The 18670-nt window shown below is 35.5% G+C and overlaps 1 protein-coding gene across 5 annotated transcripts in view; it reads right to left on the reverse strand.

Annotated features, from left to right (window-relative positions):
• Positions 1-756: 756 nt before the first annotated feature.
• DDX4 (DEAD-box helicase 4) overlaps positions 757-18670 on the reverse strand; it is a 66366-nt gene continuing 48452 nt past the window's right edge. For all 5 annotated transcript variants that reach the window (XM_061393500.1, XM_061393502.1, XM_061393501.1 and 2 more), the window contains 7 exons: positions 18096-18225; positions 16539-16705; positions 11878-12023; positions 4773-4872; positions 3726-3996; positions 2107-2217; positions 757-1457 (listed from right to left, as the gene is read on the reverse strand). In XM_061393500.1, the coding sequence (XP_061249484.1) occupies positions 1371-1457; positions 2107-2217; positions 3726-3996; positions 4773-4872; positions 11878-12023; positions 16539-16705; positions 18096-18225 (1012 nt within the window). In that variant the 3' untranslated portion in view covers positions 757-1370. The remainder of the gene's footprint in view (positions 1458-2106; positions 2218-3725; positions 3997-4772; positions 4873-11877; positions 12024-16538; positions 16706-18095; positions 18226-18670) is intronic.

The following is an 18670-nucleotide window of genomic DNA, read 5'->3' on the forward strand; positions in this document are numbered from 1 at the left end:
TCATCCCAGTGCACCAGCCCTGAGAACCCTGTCTCATGCATCGAACGTGGACTGGCAATCTATTTCACATATGATAATATACATGTTTCAATGCTATTCTCTCAAATCATCCCACCCTTGCCTTCTCCCACAGAGTCCAAAAGTCTGTTCTTTATATCTGTGTCTCTTTTGCTGTCTAGCATATAGGGTAATCATTACCATCTTTCTAAATTCCATATATATGCATTCATATACTGTATTGGTGTTTTTTTTTTCTGACTTACTTCACTCTGTATAATAGGCTCCAGTTTCATCCACCTCATTAGAACTGATTCAAATGCGTTCTTTTTAATAGCTGAGTAATATTCCATTGTATACATGTACCACAGCTTTCTTATCCATTCGTCTGCCGATGGACATCTAGGTTGCTTCCGTGTCCTGGCTATTGTAAACAGTGCTGCGATGAACATCGGGGTACACGTAGACACAGTAAGTTTAAGATATGTAATGGTAAGTGAAAAAAAGTTTTCACCCTCAATATTAAAATATCAAAAAGTTAATTATGGCAAGAGTGAACAACACTGTTTCTGTTGATATAGTTTGAGCTCAAAGAATGACTTTCATTACTGCATCTGTGTATTAATATATATTATACATATTCAATTTATATAAGACTTTTCACTTCATTGGTTTCACAAGACTCAAATAAAATTTCAAAATACAAGAGTTGAGAACTATAATCTGTAACAAGAAAAATTAAAAGTGCTGTTGGAAATCTTAGGGGGAAAAGAGTTTCATCCTTTATTTTTAAGGAGAAGTCTGTATATTATAAATATAATACAAACAGTTGTATCATTGAGTACAGAGGTCACGTTGCAAACATTAAAGCATGTTCATCACATATCTGATGATATAAAATCAAAACTGCTTTTAAAAGCTTGTCTTTCACTGTTTCTATCATGAAAATCATGTCATTACATTTCAGTGACACATATTGTTTAAAGGCTCCTTATAAGTAAAAATAGAACCCAATAATTTTTAACCAAAAGTGTATCCTATAATCCTGTTTGCTGTGGGATCAATAAACACTATACTAAGACATGGCATTTAGACATGAAATATGTCTAAAATCTTGAAGAATACAATAGAAATAGGCAAGACATTTAGAATGCTTTAATCTTTCTGGTTAACACCATTTGTATTAGTAACCGCAACGTTGTAACTTTTAGCATTTCACAGAACTAGTCAGTAAGGATTTTCTTAAGGGTGGGAGTAAGAACAGAAGGATAGGAGATGCAAGGTTTCATACTTCTGTTTTAAAAAATCAAAAATCAAAACTACTTTCTTCTCTGCATCAAAACTGTACCACAAACTTGCAGGTTGTTTTCGTTTTAATCCCATGACTCATCGTCTACTGGATTAGGAGCTTGTGTTGAAGAAAACCCTGCTGTGTTCAAAGAGCTCTTGCTGTGGTAATTCTTAAAAAACAAACAAACAAACATTTAATTTTATGCATCGTTAAAGTTACACTACTTAGACTGATAGTAAGGACTCAAGCTTTCTACCATTTCTTCCCCAAACAAAAAATTTCATTCTCACTGAATCCAATCCATTTGAAAAAAGGTCCATATCAACCTAGGAAGTTTAAATTGCACAGAATTTTTAAAGAAAAAATGTAAGCCAATAGTTTTGGCAACTGGAAAAACAAAGCTCTTCACTTCAACGAATAAGCAGAAATACTTAATGACCAGTATGCCCACTGTTTCTGTATAAAAATTATGTTGCCTAGAAACTGACACAATAGAAAAGATATGCAACCACACTGCTATTATTTTATCTTACTTAATAATGTGGTCAGAATTCAAAAAATAGTTACTACAAAATCTCAGAAGATCCCAAATTAGAATTTAAAATGTGAAAAGAAGGTGTTTGAGCATAAATCTTAAATTCCTTCCCTTTAAGACCAAAACTATATATGTACATAAAATATTTAGAGAAACATTAATATTCCAGGCATGAAAAATAATGGCTTAACTTATTGTTATAGTTACTTCACAATATTAAGCACAACATTTACAAAGAGCAAATAACTAAAAGCCAATTTCTAAATTTTCCCCCTCAACTAACCTTTCTAGTATCAACTGATGCAAACACATTTCCTCTTGCATTACCACTGAAGCCAGGACCATATGTACTAAAGGCAATTTCTTCTAACCATGCAGGAACATCCTGTTGAGCCTTAAAAAAAATTAACTTCATAAACAACATGCATAAAGTCTCAAAAGATTCACATGTTTACTTTTCCTTTGAAAAAAGCAAGACAGTTCCAGAAAAACATCTACTTCTGCTTTATTGACTACACCAAAGCCTTTGACTGTGTGGATCACAACAAACTGGAAAATCCTTCAAGACATGGGAATACCAGACCACCTGACCTGCCTCCTGAGAAATCTGTATGCAGATCAAGAAGCAACAGTTAGAACTGGACATGGAACAACAGACTGGTTCCAAATAGGGAAAGGAGTATGTCAAGGCTGTATATTGTCACCCTGCTTATTTAATTTATATGCTGCTGCTGCTAAGTCGCTTGAGTCGTGTCCGACTCTGTGCAACCCCATAGACGGCAGCCCACCAGGCTCCCCCGTCCCTGGGATTCTCCAGGCAAGAACACTGGAGTGGGTTGCCATTTCCTCCTCCAATGCATGAAAGTGAAAAGTGAAAGTGAAGTCACTCAGTCGTGTCCGACTCTTAGCGACCCCATGGACTGCAGCCTACCAGGCTCCTCCGCCCGTGGGATTTTAGAGTACATCATGTGAAATGCTGGGCTGGATGAAGCACAAGGTAGAATCAAGACTGCCTGGAGAAATATCAATAACCTGAGATACGCAGACGACACCACCCTTATGGCAGAAAGCGAAGAACTAAAGAGCCTCTTGATGAAAGTGAAAGAAGAGAGTGAAAAAGTTGGCTTAAAGCTCAACATTCAGAAAACTAAGATCATGGCATCCGGTCCCATCAATTCAGGGCAAACAGATGGACAAACAATGGAAACAGTGAGAGACTTTATTTTTGGGGGCTCCGAAATCACTACAGATGGTGACTACAGCCATGAAATTAAAAGATGCTTGCTCCTTGGAAGAAAAGTAGAAAAGCTATGACCAACCTAGACAGCATATTAAAAACCAGAGACATTATTTTGCCACCAAAGGTCTGTCTGGTCAAAGCTATGGTTTCTTCAGTAGTCATGTATGGATGTGAGAAGTGGACTTCAAAGAAAACTGAGTGCTGAAGAATTGATGCTTTTGAACTGTGATGTTGGAGAAGACTCTTGAGTCTCCTGGACTACAAGGAGATCAAACCAGTCAACCCTAAAGGAAATCAGTCCTGAATATTCATCGCAAGGACTGATGCTGAAGCTGAAGCTCCAATACTCTGGCCACCTGATGCAAAGAACTGACTCATTGGAAAAGACCCTGATGCTGGCAAAGATTGAAGGCAGGAGGAGAAGGGGATGACAGAAGATGAGACGGTTGGATGGCATCACCAACTCGATGGACATGAGTTCGAGTAAGCTCTGGGAGTTGGTGATGGAAAGGGAAGCCTGGCATACTGCAGTCCATGGGGTTGCAAAGAGTCAGACACGACTGAGCAACTGAACTGAACTGAAAATCCATACATATAAAATGTCTGCTTTCAATGACAAGGTAAGAACACTATCCATTCAGTTTTAAAAATTAAAAACTTACATCTGATAGCACTTTGACTAGAGGCTGTGCTAACTGGCTATCTGATTCCAGATCAAAAAAGGAAATAGCTCTGCCAGTATTTCCACAACGACCAGTACGCCCAATTCGATGAACATATTCATCAATGGTAGAAGGAAGATCAAAATTAATAACATGCTGAACATTTTCAATATCCAGCCCTCGGGCAGCTACTGAAGTAGCAACAAGAACAGGGCACTTTCCACAGCGGAAATCTCCAAGAGCTTGCTCTCTTTCTCTCTGTTCACGATCACTTGAAAGAAAACAAAGCATGTATTAGAATAGCCCTTAAGAAAATTATTAAAGACAACCATTAAAGTTCAATGGATAGATTTCTTTTTGGATAAGTTCAATGGATAACAGTAAAACAAAAATAGCAACAGTTAACATTAGTGTCTACTTCTTACATACAAAGTATTATACTAATTTCTTGTAAGTCATCATTTAATTCTCACAATAATACTTTGAGGTTAGGACAATTAACTCCATTTGCAGATGAAGGTGACAGCTAATACCTACAGCCAAAATACAGACTCAAATGCGACAAACATCAAATCTTACCAACTAATAAACTGTTTCTAGTTTTGACAAAAAATACACAACTAGTTGATCAAATGCTTTCTCAAAAATTCCTGGTTTTTTTAAAGTATAATCTCGGAATTCTACATATTCACCAATTAATATTTTAGATCTCCTAGTAAAGTGCCAATGAAGTTGTGTTACTATGACATTTTTGAGGCCCAGTGAAAAAAATACCAAGCACTGGATAGATTAGCTGAATAAGCACCTAGATCTAAGGATTAGAGAGACTAAGTGAGACTGCTTGATAATCATGATGAGGAACTTAAGATACTTCTAACTCATCCATCCCAGCCACTTGATTCTTATAAAAACTTAAAGATGAAGAATAATAGCTAGATCTTGAGATCCTAATTCCAGGATTTTTTACTAGTTAAATATACCAACATTTCTTAACAAATGACAAATAGAAGTTACCTCCTTACTAGGAAATCATAATAATCTACTCACCCATGAATACTTGTTGTTGATATTTTTTCTTGACAAAGAAAAGTGGCAATAAAATCTGCTTTTTTCTTAGTTTCAACAAAGACCATAGTTCTTTCATCACCTACAAGACAATGAAACATTCAAACTACAAAATTAGGAAAAGAAAAAAAAGCATAGGGTGAGTAGGAAACTGTCTTATTCACCACTGTATTCCCAGCACCTAAACTCAGGCCTGATAGGTAAGAGCAATTCAAATATTTCCTGAGTGGATAAATGTCAAAGATAGAGAGACAAGGACTTTTTCCTACTTTATGACTAAAAAAAAAAGAAAAATGACCGCTTGCCCCTTGCCTTCATAGGCCAACCAGTAAGTAGAGACTTAGGGAAAGATAAATGATATCTACCTGCCAACTCTTAGCAGTTCCAAATTTGGCTCCAGCCCTTCATTTCCCTCTCTATAAATAAATTCCTTTGTTCTTCCCATGGTTATAGAATCTATTATTTTACCTTGACTGCCAGAGGCATTCATAATAATTGCATTCAACCCAGGGCTGACAAACTCTACAATATTCTATGTTTCAACATTATCTCAATTCAAACCCCTTAATCCACAAAGTATCTTATATATATAGATATATAAGATATTATCTCAGGGTCTTAACACATTAAAGAATATTTACTTGTTAGCTTTGTTAATTGGTTTAAATATAAGCATGAGCCAAAGACTCTTCCACACCAAGAAATTTTCTATAAAATGTTAGAGAGGAAAGATAATAATCTATAGCCTGAATAGAAGTAACAAGGTGTTACTTTTCGTAATCCCACTCCTCCATGTCCCTATCAGCTGTCTCCATTTATTAACAAACATTTAGCACCCAGTAGATGCCAGTATCTATTCTAGATACTGAAAACACAGCAAATAAAACAAAGCACCTGCACTCATTGTGGAGAGGTAAATAACAAATATGATGCATTAAGTCTAAAAAAGAAAAAAATTTAGCAGAATAAAGGGCCAAATGGGTTTATGCACCTTCTCTAATTAGATGACATCTGAGGACAGATATTACTAAACAAGTGAACTATTCAGATATCTGAAGAAACAATATTATAGGTCAGAGGTAAGAACAAATATAAAGGTTCTAAGGTATAGGTGTTCTTTACGTGCTCACAAACAAACAAACAAACCAGAAAAGAGGTCCCCATCTGGTTTTTACGTTCTAGGCAGAGGGAATATCAAGAACAAAGGCAATGAGGTAGAACCATGTCTGGTACGTGTGGGGATGAGTAATGAGCAAAGTGCAGCTAGAATAGGGTAAGCAATGGAGAGCAGCAGGATTTGGAGAGGGATGATGGAAGCCATTTCATGAAGTGCCCTGAAATCCACTGAAAGATCTTTACTTTGAGGAGGGAAGCCATTGGGTTTGGAGGCAAGAAGTAGATCTGATCTTTGTTTTAACTTAGCAACTGATGGGTTCTGATATAGTTTGATGCTAGACAGAAACAAGAGGACTCTGCTGACAGATCAGATATGTACACTGGAGAAAGAAATCAAAGATGCCTCATATTTTTGTGTCTGAACAACTGGAATGAGTGTCAGTCGCTCAGTCATGTCCGATTGATTCTTTGTGACCCCATGGACTATAGCCCACCAGGCACCTCTGTCCCTGGAATTCTCCCGGCAAGATACTGAATAGAATGTCCTAAGTAAGATAGTAGGACTGCAAAAAAGGAAGGTTTTAGAGGTGATATTTAATCTCAGATATCAGAAAACCAGGTAGGAAATCAAGAGAATGACTGATTCCTACAGTAATAAATGAGTTATATCCTTGAGACATAGTCATTTTATTAATGAGTAATGATTTTGTCAAAAATTATCTTTCAATAGTTTTGGAGATCATATATCAAGATGCCCAATGCCAAAACTGATTCATTTGATATAGTCAGGTACATAATACTACTATGCAGCTTAAAGCCTTGATCTCATCTTTTCCTGGTTCCCCAGTGTGAATCCCGCCAGGCTCCTCTATCCATGGGATTCTCCAGGCAAGAATACTGGAGTGGGCTGCCATGCCTTCCTCCAGGGGGCATCTACCTGACCTAGGGATTAAATCCACATCTCCTGCGTATCCTACACTGAAGGTATCCTGTGTACCACTGAGCCACTGGGAAAGCCCCCCACGCCCCCAACAAAAAAAGATGAAATGTGTTAAAATTTTAACAAATTCAAGCAATTAGCATGGAACTATTTCCTGATTTACTGTTTAATGCTTTTACTTACAATATGAAAGGTTCTTCTTTCTCTTCCTTATAATCAGCCTATATAGCAGAGAATCTTTTGACTTTATCATGTCTTTGGTTGTTTAAAGAGAAAAAGACCTTTATGAAAGATCTATTGTTCTTTATAACCACGTTACCTTCTACTCTAATTTTTAAATGCTTTGTCACTTCAATTAAATTACTACCTAAGAACTAAGTAATCTTACACTAGTAAAATGTTCAACTCTCTTCTGACAACTTTTGATTTTGTTTTTTTAAGATCAGACTATAAATTTACACCTAACAGAAGCAGAAGAATTTAAGAAGAGGTGGCAAGAATACAAAGAAGAATTGTACAAAAAAGATCTTCACGACCAAGATAATCACGATAGTGTGATCACTCACCTAGAGCCCGACATCCTGGAATGTGAAGTCAAGTGAGCCTTAGGAAGCATCACTACGAGCAAAGCTAGTGGAGGTGATAGAATTCCAATTGAGCTATTTCAAATCCTCAAAGATGATGCTGTGAAAGTGCTGCACTCAATATGCCAGCAAATTTGGAAAACTCAGCAGTGGCCACAGGACTGGAAAGGGTCAGTTTTCATTCCAATCCCAAAGAAAGGCAATGCCAAAGAATGCTCAAACTACCGCACAATTGCACTCATCTCACGTGCTAGCAAAGTAATGCTCAAAATTCTCCAAGCCAGGCTTCAGCAATATGTGAACCATGAACTTCCAGATGTTCAAGCTGGTTTTAGAAAAGGCAGAGGAACCAGAGATCAAATTGCCAACATCTGCTGGATCATGGAAAAAGCAAGAGAGTTCCAGAAAAACATCTATTTCTGCTTTATTGACTATGCCAAAGCCTTTGACTGTGTGGATCACAATAAACTGTGGAAAATTCTGAAAGAGATGGGAATACCAGACCACCTGACCTGCCTCTTGAGAAACCTATATGCAGGTCAGGAAGCAACAGTTAGAACTGGACATGGAACAACAGACTGGTTCCAAATAGGAAAAGGAGTACATCAAGGCTGTATATTGTCACCCTGTTTATTTAACTTATATGCAGAGTACATCATGAGAAACACTGGGCTAGAGGAAGCACAAGCTGGGTTCAAGATTTCTGGGAGAAATATCAATAACCTTAGATATGCAGATGACACCATCCTTATGGCAGAAAGTGAAGAAGAACTAAAGAGCCTCTTGATGAAAGTTAGAGTGAAAAAGTTGGCTTAAAGCTCAACATTCAGAAAACGAAGATCATGGCATCCGGTCCCATCACTTCGTGGCAAATATATGGGGAAACAGTGGAAGCAGTGGCTGACTTTATTTTTCTGGGCTCCAAAATCACTGCAGATGGTGATTGCAGCCATGAAATTAAAAGATGCTTACTCCTTGGAAGGAAAGTTATGACCAACCTAGACAGAATATTAAAAAGCAGAGACATTACTTTGTCAACAAAGGTCCATCTAGTCAAGGCTATAGTTTTTCCAGTGGTCATATATGGATGTGAGAGTTGGACTATAAAGAAAGCTGAGTGCCGAAGAATTGATGCTTTTGAACTGTGGTTTTGGAGAAGACTCTTGAGAGTCCCGGGGACTGCAAGAAGATCCAACCAGTCCATCCTAAAGGAGATCAGTCATGGGTGTTCACTGGAAGGACTAATGTTGAAGCTGAAACTCCAATACTTTGGACACCTGATGTGAAGAGCTGAGTCACTGGAAAAGACCCTGATGCTGGGAAAGATTGAGGGCAGGAGGAGAAGGGGACGACAGAGGATGAAATGGTTGGATGGCATCACCAACTCAATGGACATGGGTTTGGGTGGACTACAGAAGTTGGTGATGGACAGGCAGGCCTGGCATGCTGTGGTTCATGGTGTCACAAAGAGTAGGACACGACTGAACGATTGAACTGAACTGATAAATTTAGAAGAACTCCACCTAAACTACTTCTGAGATTTCTCAGAGAACCCCAGGGAAAAGACAGGCTTTTTATTTTACCATATAAAATAAAAGAGAGGCTAAAAATAATTAAGCTTGTATAGAATGTTATTACTTTCAGGAGTTGTGTGGTAAGAACTGTTGTATCAGAAGACATTAAGCTTTCCCTAGGTTGAAATGCATAGGTAAAAATGTTATTCATACATTTCAAAACTGTTTACTTTATGAGAAGTCCCTAGAATTATGTAAATTCTCTTGCTGTTCATAATATTTTTTTTAAACTTCAGGAGAAACACTGACCAAGACACTTATGAAAGAACTCTAAACAGGTTTTCTGTATATTTCAGAGGCTTGGAGGTACACTGCTCCATACAACCAAATTTGTTTGTAGATTTATTCTTATTTTCAGCCTTCATCAGATCTTTCGTATTTAACAATGATCACTAATAACCACAACCATTCTCTGTCAACTACAGACAGTTTCTGTTTTGTTTTGATGCTTGTCCAAAGACTTTCTATAAACCAGAGAATTTCTATCATTAGTGAAGAAGAACAGACTCCAAGTCTTGTGGGAAAAGGACTGTTTCAGGCACTTCAAACTATTGATGCCTCAAGATAGAAGGCTGGAAACTGACATTTTGACAACTTGCAAAGATCACTGGATTGAGGATAATTTCTAGAACTGTTTATAGTCCAAAAGCAGATGGAATCTGCAGACAGATTCAATGAAACAAGAATCAATTACATTAAAAATCTGGGGAAATTAGAAGAGAGGAATTCACTTAAATTTCTAGGTACTGTAAATGATATATGAAAAGTATTTTAGACTTAGTTTCCTATTCTTCAGAGACCTTTACAACTTCAATCTCAGATTTCTTATGAAAACTATCTAGAAGTTAATTTTGTGACTTTCATAGTTGTTCAATATTGTACAGCTCTAGATTTGTGAAACAAACTTGAAGAGGCCTTTGTTATGGAACAGTCTTGCTGCACCTATGAAAATAGGCCAAACATAATGAGATCAGCCTTTCTTGTGATCAAGAATAATCTGAGATTATTGTGGCTATGTGGGAATACAGGTTGTCAGAAAAAACTGTTGAAGACTCTGAAATGAGCAAAGCTGATACTGACTAGCATACCCTTCAAGGTTGTCTGTACCTTTTACTACCTCGGTTTTATACCTCTACTGCAAGTGAGAGCAATGCAAATGATTCTTATTGATAAAAATATAAATGAAAATCTTCCCTCAAATGTAACAGATTATTACGCTTTGTGGATACTGATTAATTTTGCATCTATTTATAAATTCATCTTAGTCTTCCTGATATCCTACACATAAATGTGTTCTTTGAATTCTCCTCTGAACTGGCTATAACATCTTACTAGTTCCCTTTGTAATTAATGAGCTCAATAAAATCTTTGACACCTGTTCATTTAAAATTATGAAAAAGGCAGTTGGTATACTACTATGAAATAATGAAACCTATACATTTTAAAAGCAAAAGAGGAAAGCTACCAGATTTAAGTTAATGATTAGAAAAAGAGATAAATTTATATGAACAAAAATACGTAAAATATGATATACAGCATAACATTTCTATGCAAAGCAAAAAGAAACCAAGAATAATAAATTATGAACTACAAAACATTTAACCTTTCAATTAATACAGAAGTATACCAATAGTGCTTATATGCTGACCTCAAAGGTTTCCCAAAGGGAAACCAGAACTTTTGAAACACTATCTTCAGCAGAATTATTTTCAAACTTCATTCCATAAATTCATATATAAAAAGTCTTAAGATAACTATACTAGAAATGTGCTCTAACTTCAGCAAAACCATGTATTACTTATCTCCTGTTGCATTTGGAACTTCAATTTATACTGGGCAAGTTATTTGACATCTCTGTATTTCAGTGCCCTCAACCTTAAAGTGAGGGTAACAAACCCCACCCTCAGAAGGTTGTTTTGAGAATTAAATGAGTGGACACATGTAAAACAATCAGAATAGTATATGGCCCACAACAATTATTATTTTTATTTTGCATGCAATAGTACCTGCTATGAAACAGATCATGAAGTAAAACTAATAACATTTCTCAAACTCAAGATGAATATTTGGTTTTTAAAGTTTTTTTTATATAAAACTCAGAAAAAATTGAAGACTAGAAGCCTTTTAAAAGCATTTCTAAATCAACTTCTTATTGTTGGAAATTAGACAGCTTCTTGCCTTTTTATTCCCCATTCCTAACATTGACTTCAAACTGAAACAGACACTTAAAATGGAGGATGAGGAGAAAGGATCCATATGATACATTTAGCCTGTGAGGCAACAAAAAAAATATTAAAATGGCCATATTATAAAATTTTATTTCCAGGCATAAACTAAAGCTATCTCAATCAAACAAAGAAATACAACTTTCCATAAAAACTAGCTTTTTTGAAGGGAGGGATAGAGTTTCTCATTAACATTGTAAGGAATAGAATTAGACCGTTAAAGTCCCTTCTAGCTCCAAAATTCTTTAAATATATGAATACAGGAAGCCTTAGAGAGCAAAAACTGGGAATCAGAAATACAACAAAGATCTTACTTTTAGTGGAGTAAATAGAGCTTGAGGTAAAGATATGTTACTAATCCTTTCTATTTTCTAAAACAAAAACATATATATTTCTACTGGAATAGTTTTTGGTCAAGCATTGTTAAAGTCTCAAACTCTTCCTATTTTTTTTTTAACATTTATGGAGGAAAAACAACTATACTGCTTTATAATTTTCTTATGATTTGATTTTCTGGTAAAAGAATTTTAGAGGAAGAAGAAACAGTGAAAACTTATTTAACTCATGCCAAATAATGCTTAAAGTCTTTTCTAAAAGTAATTTTTGTAAAAATCAAAATCATGACAAAAGATAATCAACATAAGATACCTATGTTTCGTAGAATTTCAACAAGTTTTTCTCTTTTTGAGTACTGGCCAACTTGAAGAATGGTCTGCTGAACATCTCTACATGCTCCACCCACTTGTCCAACAGCAACAAACAAATAATTCGACTTTAAAAACTCCCCAGCCAACCTTGAAAGACAAAAGAGTATTCCTTAACTTATTCTCTTCCATTAATACTAATAATATTCACTGAATTCCTGCAAGTGTTACTTCAACATTTATAAGCCAGATTATAACATTTATAAACCAGATTATAACAGTCATAATAAGAGATGGTAGATATTACATCATCCAAGAATTACTTTCAAGTATCATTGTAAAATGTTAGCATTTTGCAAAACACTTATTACGAATGTAAAAGTCTGTGTCAAATGATGGGTAAGTAATTTCAAGTGGAGCCCTGACCACACGAAACTATATAAAATGTGTATACAACAAAAGTATGCTAAACCATCAGACTACAACAAGCAGGAATTTTTTAATTAAAGATTAAAATGCAAACCTACAGCAAAAATTCTGTTCTTCATTCAATGCCTTCATATATGTTATTTATAAGAGTTGGTTCCTGAAAATATGAGCTGTTAAATTAATGTACTTCAAATGAACTATAATATTCTGAGCAAACCAGATCTTAAGTCAATGCTTTTCACATCATGACAAACAAAGAAAATGATAATATCTATAGAGCATAACTGTTGAAAAAAATGAGACCAGGTGAACAGACTAGGGGCTAGGCCACACCAAGCTGCAGATGATCTCCCCAAAGTTTGAGGGTATCAGCATCCTGACACACACACAACTCACGGACAACATATAATGAAGAAGCCCTGCTTTAGATCACAGAAACATGGGGTGGGGAGAAGGGGAACTGCCGATTATAGAGCAAGTTTGGGAGGAAAAAAGAGGAGGTCATGGAGCAGTCCTCCTCTCTCCTACATAGCAATCTCTTACTTTCTAGTCATTTCCTAGCATATCAAGAAAATAGTTCAAACTCCACATATCTAGAATCTTAATAAATCACTGTTGCTTCTTTTCCTTCATCTGCTCTCTTACCATAAAAGAAAAACTTCTTGTTCATATACTACTTCTAGAGTCAAGAACCCTTTCATCCAGGCACAAACCTTGACATTATCTAAAATTATCAATCATCCTTTACACTCATTAAAATATATACTAAGTATATATATTAAAATACATATATATATATATGTATTAAAATATAGACACACAGTACCTGGCCTATGTGGTATAAGGTAGTGTGTATAAAGACGAACATGATGATCTCTGCCTGTGTTGCTCAGCATAAATATAGCTATAAAAAGCAATTACTATAACTTAAAAATATTTTTAGTTTAATATTTACATATTTTAATTATTTAATGCTTTACTATAGTAAGCTAGTGCTATAACAGTTAACACTGATTGAACCTTACTATGTTACAAGAAAACTGAAAAGTGTTTTAAATAATTTCTTTCACAAGAAAGAGGGTTCCTTTATAAGACTGGCAGGAAATGGATGAAATGATGTCTATTAAGAGTCTTCAAGTTTAAAGCTTGATCTAAGGAAGAAGCAAGCAAAAACATGAAATAGTGATGACTAAGGAAAAGCACTCTATGCAGAAGGAAAGAAGAAATAAGGATTAAATAATGAAGAGGAACAGAATTCGGCTTGCGTAGCCAAAAATCCCATGGACGGAGGAGCCTGGTAGGCTGCAGTCCATGGGGTCGCTAAGAGTCGGACACGACTGAGCGACTTCACTTTCACTTTTCACTTTCATGCATTTGAGGAGGAAATGGCAACCCACTCCAGTGTTCTTGCCTGGAGAATCCCAGGGACGGTGGGGCCTGGTGGGCTGCCGTCTATGGCGTCGCACAGAGTCGGACACAACTGAAGAGACTTAGCAGCAGCAGCAGCCAATAGGAAATACTCTAAATAAGCCAGAAATCATTCCAAGGAATAAAGTGGCAAATGAGGCAAAAATTGTCATGTATAAAACCATTTAAAAGTTGGTTAGTCTGTGGAAATGGAAAGACATGGGAGAATTTATTTTAAATAAATGGCGATAAAGAGACTTAGTTTTGCAATTTTAACAGCCCAAAAGTCAAACTACAGACATATTAGAAAGCTACTATCAATAAGCAGAGGGGAACTTAAAAGGACCTAAAATAAGGTGGTAAACAAAGAAGAAACTAACAAATTTGCAATATTATAGAGATAACTGCCAAGTTGAATACTTTTGAAGGGCAGAGTTAAAGGAGTATGAGGGAGGAATCAACATGCTTCAAATGACTTTGGTTTCGAAAGACCTTGAAGCCAACAAGGAAAACTGGAAAGAAAAAAAGAGGGAGCTGAAGAAGAGGTTCAATTTTGTACCTGATGAACGTGAGTTACTGGTAATTCATATAAGAGGAAAAATAATCCTGAAGAGTTAAATCTAAAAGTCTGAAGCTGAGGAGAGAGATTAAACATACAGGTAATAATCAGGCTGTTTGTTTTTTGATATTTACTTATACAAGTTCTTCATGTATTTTGAATATTAACCCCTCATTGAACATATTGTTTACAAATATCTTCTCCCAATCAGTACACTGTCTTTGGGTTTCTTCATGATTTCTTTCATAGTATAAGACAAACAACCCAATTTTTTTAAATGGGCAGAGGTCCTGAATAGACATTTTCCCAAAGAAGACATACAGATGGCCAATAGGCACATGAAAAGGTGCTCAGTAACACTAATCATCAGGGAAAGGCAAATCAAAACTACTATGAGATATCACTGCACACCTGTCAGAATGGCTATTATCAAAAAGACAAGAAACAACAAGGGCTGGCAAGATGTGGAGAAAAGAGAATCCACATGCACCGATGGTGAGAGTGTAAACTGGTACAACCACTAGAGAAAACAGAATGGGCATTTTTCAAAAAATTCAAAAATAAAACTACCACAGGAAACAATTGAGTAAATATCTGAAGAAAATGAAATCACTAAAATGAAAAGATACATGTATCCCAATGTTCATAGTAGCATTATTTACAATAGACAAGATATGAAAACAACCTAAGTTTCCATCAACAAATGAATGGATAAAGAAGATGTGGTACACACACACACACACACACACACACACAGTGGAATATTACTCAGCCATAGAAAATAATGAAATTTTGCCATCTTCAATAACATGGATGAATCTGGAGGTAATTATATTTAGTAAAAGAAGTCAGAAAGAATACTGTACATTTTCACTTATAAGTGGAATCTAAAAAATAAAACAAAGGAACAAATATAACAAAACAAACAGACTCAGATATTGAGAATAAACCAATGGTCACCAAAAGGGAGGGGGCCAGGAGAGTAGTAAAATAGGTGAAGAGGATTGAGTTACAATCTGCTAGGTATAAAATAATTGAGTTACAAAGACAGAATGTACAGCATAAGGAACATACTTAACATTTTATAACTTTGTATGGAATATATTCTATAAAATATTAAATTACTAAGTTGTACACTTGAAAGTAATATAATATTGTAAGTCAACTATACTTCAATCAAAAAATTACAGGTAATAAATTTGGGAGAACATACAGGTAGAAATGCAAGCCAAGGATATGGTTCGGGGAATATGCAGAATGCGAAAAATGGACTTCAGATGGAATAATAGGCAATTTGTAACATTTAAAAGCAGATAGTAAAGCAATCATTCAGTAGGAACCAAAGATCTTTATGGAGTATATGGGTCTGGGAACCAAAGGATCCAAGCTAGAGTGGCCCATTTACCATGACTCCCGGTGACCCACACAGGAAATTGTGCTTACTGCACTGACTACAAGTATTGGAGGTCTTGGTTCCCAAAGGGGCTTCCCTAGTGGCTCAGAAGGTAAAGCGTCTGCCTGCAATGTAGGAGACCCGGGTTCAATTCCTGGATCAGGAATATCCCCTGGAGAAGGAAATGGCAACCCACTACAGTACCCTTGCCTGGAAAATCCCATGGACGGAGAAGCCTGGTAGGCTACAATTCATGGGGTCGCAAAGAGTCAGACACAACTGAGCGACTTCCCTTAACAGTTCCACCAGAGAAAACAGGAGTTTTACTGAACTGTTTAAACTAGAGCTGCTGTATGGGTACTTCAGGTTCCCTGTTGCCAAGGGATTAGCAGGCAGAAAGAAGAGTCACCATTCTAGCAGGAGTATGTCATGCTAACCTCAGAACTCACAGAACACACAGTATATTTATGATACTCAAATATCTGCCAACAATTAGTACATAAATTTCCTAATACAAGTGCAATTCCCCTAAGTTTTATACTTTGGGGTCGAAGAGGGGGCACCACCATAAAAATATTTTTATTTAGTAAGCACTTACTAAATCCTAGCTAGGTGCTACGTGCTCTTATTTTCTCTCTCACACAACCACACACACTCTAGTAAGATGCGATGCTAATGCAAAGCCAGGAATTAAAGTAAGAAACAAGGGAAAATATAGTAAAATATAGTAAATTTAGAAATACTTTTAAACTATCTATGTTATAATCCTAAATTTTTTAAAAAAGTAAATCTCTCAGGAATAAGATATTCACATTAGTTCTCCTGCTGTAAAAGCATTTTAGTACATAGCAGCTACTTCTAGGAAGAAAAAATTTACCTTTGAATTTCTTCTGGAAAAGTTGCACTGAACATAAGGGTCTGACGCTGTTCCTTTGATGGCATTCCTGGGCAGGAAATTAACTTTTTCATCTCTGGTCCAAAACCCATATCCAGCATGCGATCAGCTTCATCCAAAACTAAGTATTTGACTTGTCTGAGACCAATCTTTTAGGATATTTTCAAGGGTTAGAGCAAAGAATGCATACTAATTAGTATAGTAGTTGATATATTAAATGAAAATATTCTCATCAAGTCTAACTATTAATATATTCTCAAAGATGAAGATTAGAAATCAATGCATACAATGATGAGACCACTGTTATGGATAGGTAATAGTATTAGTGTTCATTTCAGTTCTCAATTTTGTCTTATGTTATAAAACATTTCATAAAACTGGAAAAAAAACAAAACATTTAGATCAGTATTACACAATAGACCTTTCTGTAATTACTTAAAAATTCTATATCTTCACTATTAGCCAGTAGCCATATGCAGCTATTAAGCACTTGAAATGTAGTTAGCATGCCTGAAGAACAAATTTTTAATTTTATATCAGTTAAAATGTAAATATCCACATGTAGCTAGTGACTACTGTATTAGACAGCACATATCTAGACTACATTATCTGATAAAGTCAGGCTATTTCAATGTAAGAAATAAGATTTCTTAATAGCATGACATTATCAAATGGCCTATAACTGACAAATTTATTTCTAACTCCTTTAAACCCTTAATAAATCCCTGATTCTCTAATCACTCAGGAACAACTGGGAAACTTTTCTTACCTATCATGAATACTTAGTGCTAAAAACAAAAGCACATATTTGCAAAAAGAAAACAAGTGATTTTGTTACCCCATGGAAGATGGGAAACAAGGTGGGAATCAAGGTGAATTTCTCTGGATATTCTTAATAAGTAAAGAAAAATTCCTTTCTGCAAAAAGAGCATATTTTTAATAATCCCTTTAGAGAACAGTCTTTAAAAAGCAAAGCAGGGTCATGAAAGTGAACTGAAAATACTGATATAGAGATGTAATGATGTGGTATATGAATATTGAAAATAAATAGCCCTAAAATCTCTCTCCAAAGACAGAAACTTAACAATCCTGGATAATATGACTCTCACACTTAAAACAGGAGACAAAATTACTGATGCCACAAAGGTTTTCTTCCAGGAAAAAAAAATGAGTTCCTCAAGACATACATGAAACTAGAAAAAAGCATTGATTTCATTTTTCTCCCAGAGTAGTGGGTCTAGGATATGGATTCTGGAATCAGATCCAGATTCTAACCCTATCACTTACTAGAGCTAATTTAGAGATTAAAATAAATTACATAATCTCACTAAAAGTTTGTTTTCCCAAGTATAAAATGGAAAATACTATTTACTTATTTGTATTAAGATTTATATAAGAAAGCATTCAAGGAATCAGAAGGGAGCCTAATATACAAATGGTACTGTAATGAACATACATATCTTTACACAAGTTTCTCTCTTTCCCAAACAAAACAATTACTAGTCAATCTCACAACTTTGTTATCTGTCTAGAGCCTACCTTTTCTTTGCCTATGACATCCATCAGTCTCCCAGGAGTAGCACATAATATATTACAGCCTTGTACTATTTGTCGAATTGAATGCCCCAACTGGGTTCCCCCATATGTGACAACTGCTCTTACACAAGTCCTATTGACAATAAACATAAATGTCATTTTCTAGTTGCTTGAAAATTAGTCATTTGTTTTTAATGAGATGTAAAATGAAATACATAAAGAGCTAATACATTCAACATTTCTTTTACAATTCTTCCCCGAAAGTTGAAAAGCTGCAGTAAAAAAAATATCTGCAACTTGTCTGATAGAGCTCTTCAAAAACAATGATAAACACAACCAACACCCACACAACGGGCCAACAACATGAACAAATGTTCATTAAAAATACAAATGGTTTTTAAACACTTTAAGTTCAATATTACTTTTAAAAGCAAAAAAGCAAAACAAATGAAGTCTAACAAAATCTTCCCTCAAGTGTGATAATGCCATGTTAAGCCAGTGTAGGGAAACTGGCACTCAGGGGGATAAACTGATACAATCCCTTTCACAATTTTAGTCTCTATTAAAATTTTAAAACT

The sequence above is a fragment of the Bos javanicus genome, chromosome 20, assembly GCF_032452875.1.
Source record: "Bos javanicus breed banteng chromosome 20, ARS-OSU_banteng_1.0, whole genome shotgun sequence".
NCBI lineage: Eukaryota > Metazoa > Chordata > Mammalia > Artiodactyla > Bovidae > Bos > Bos javanicus.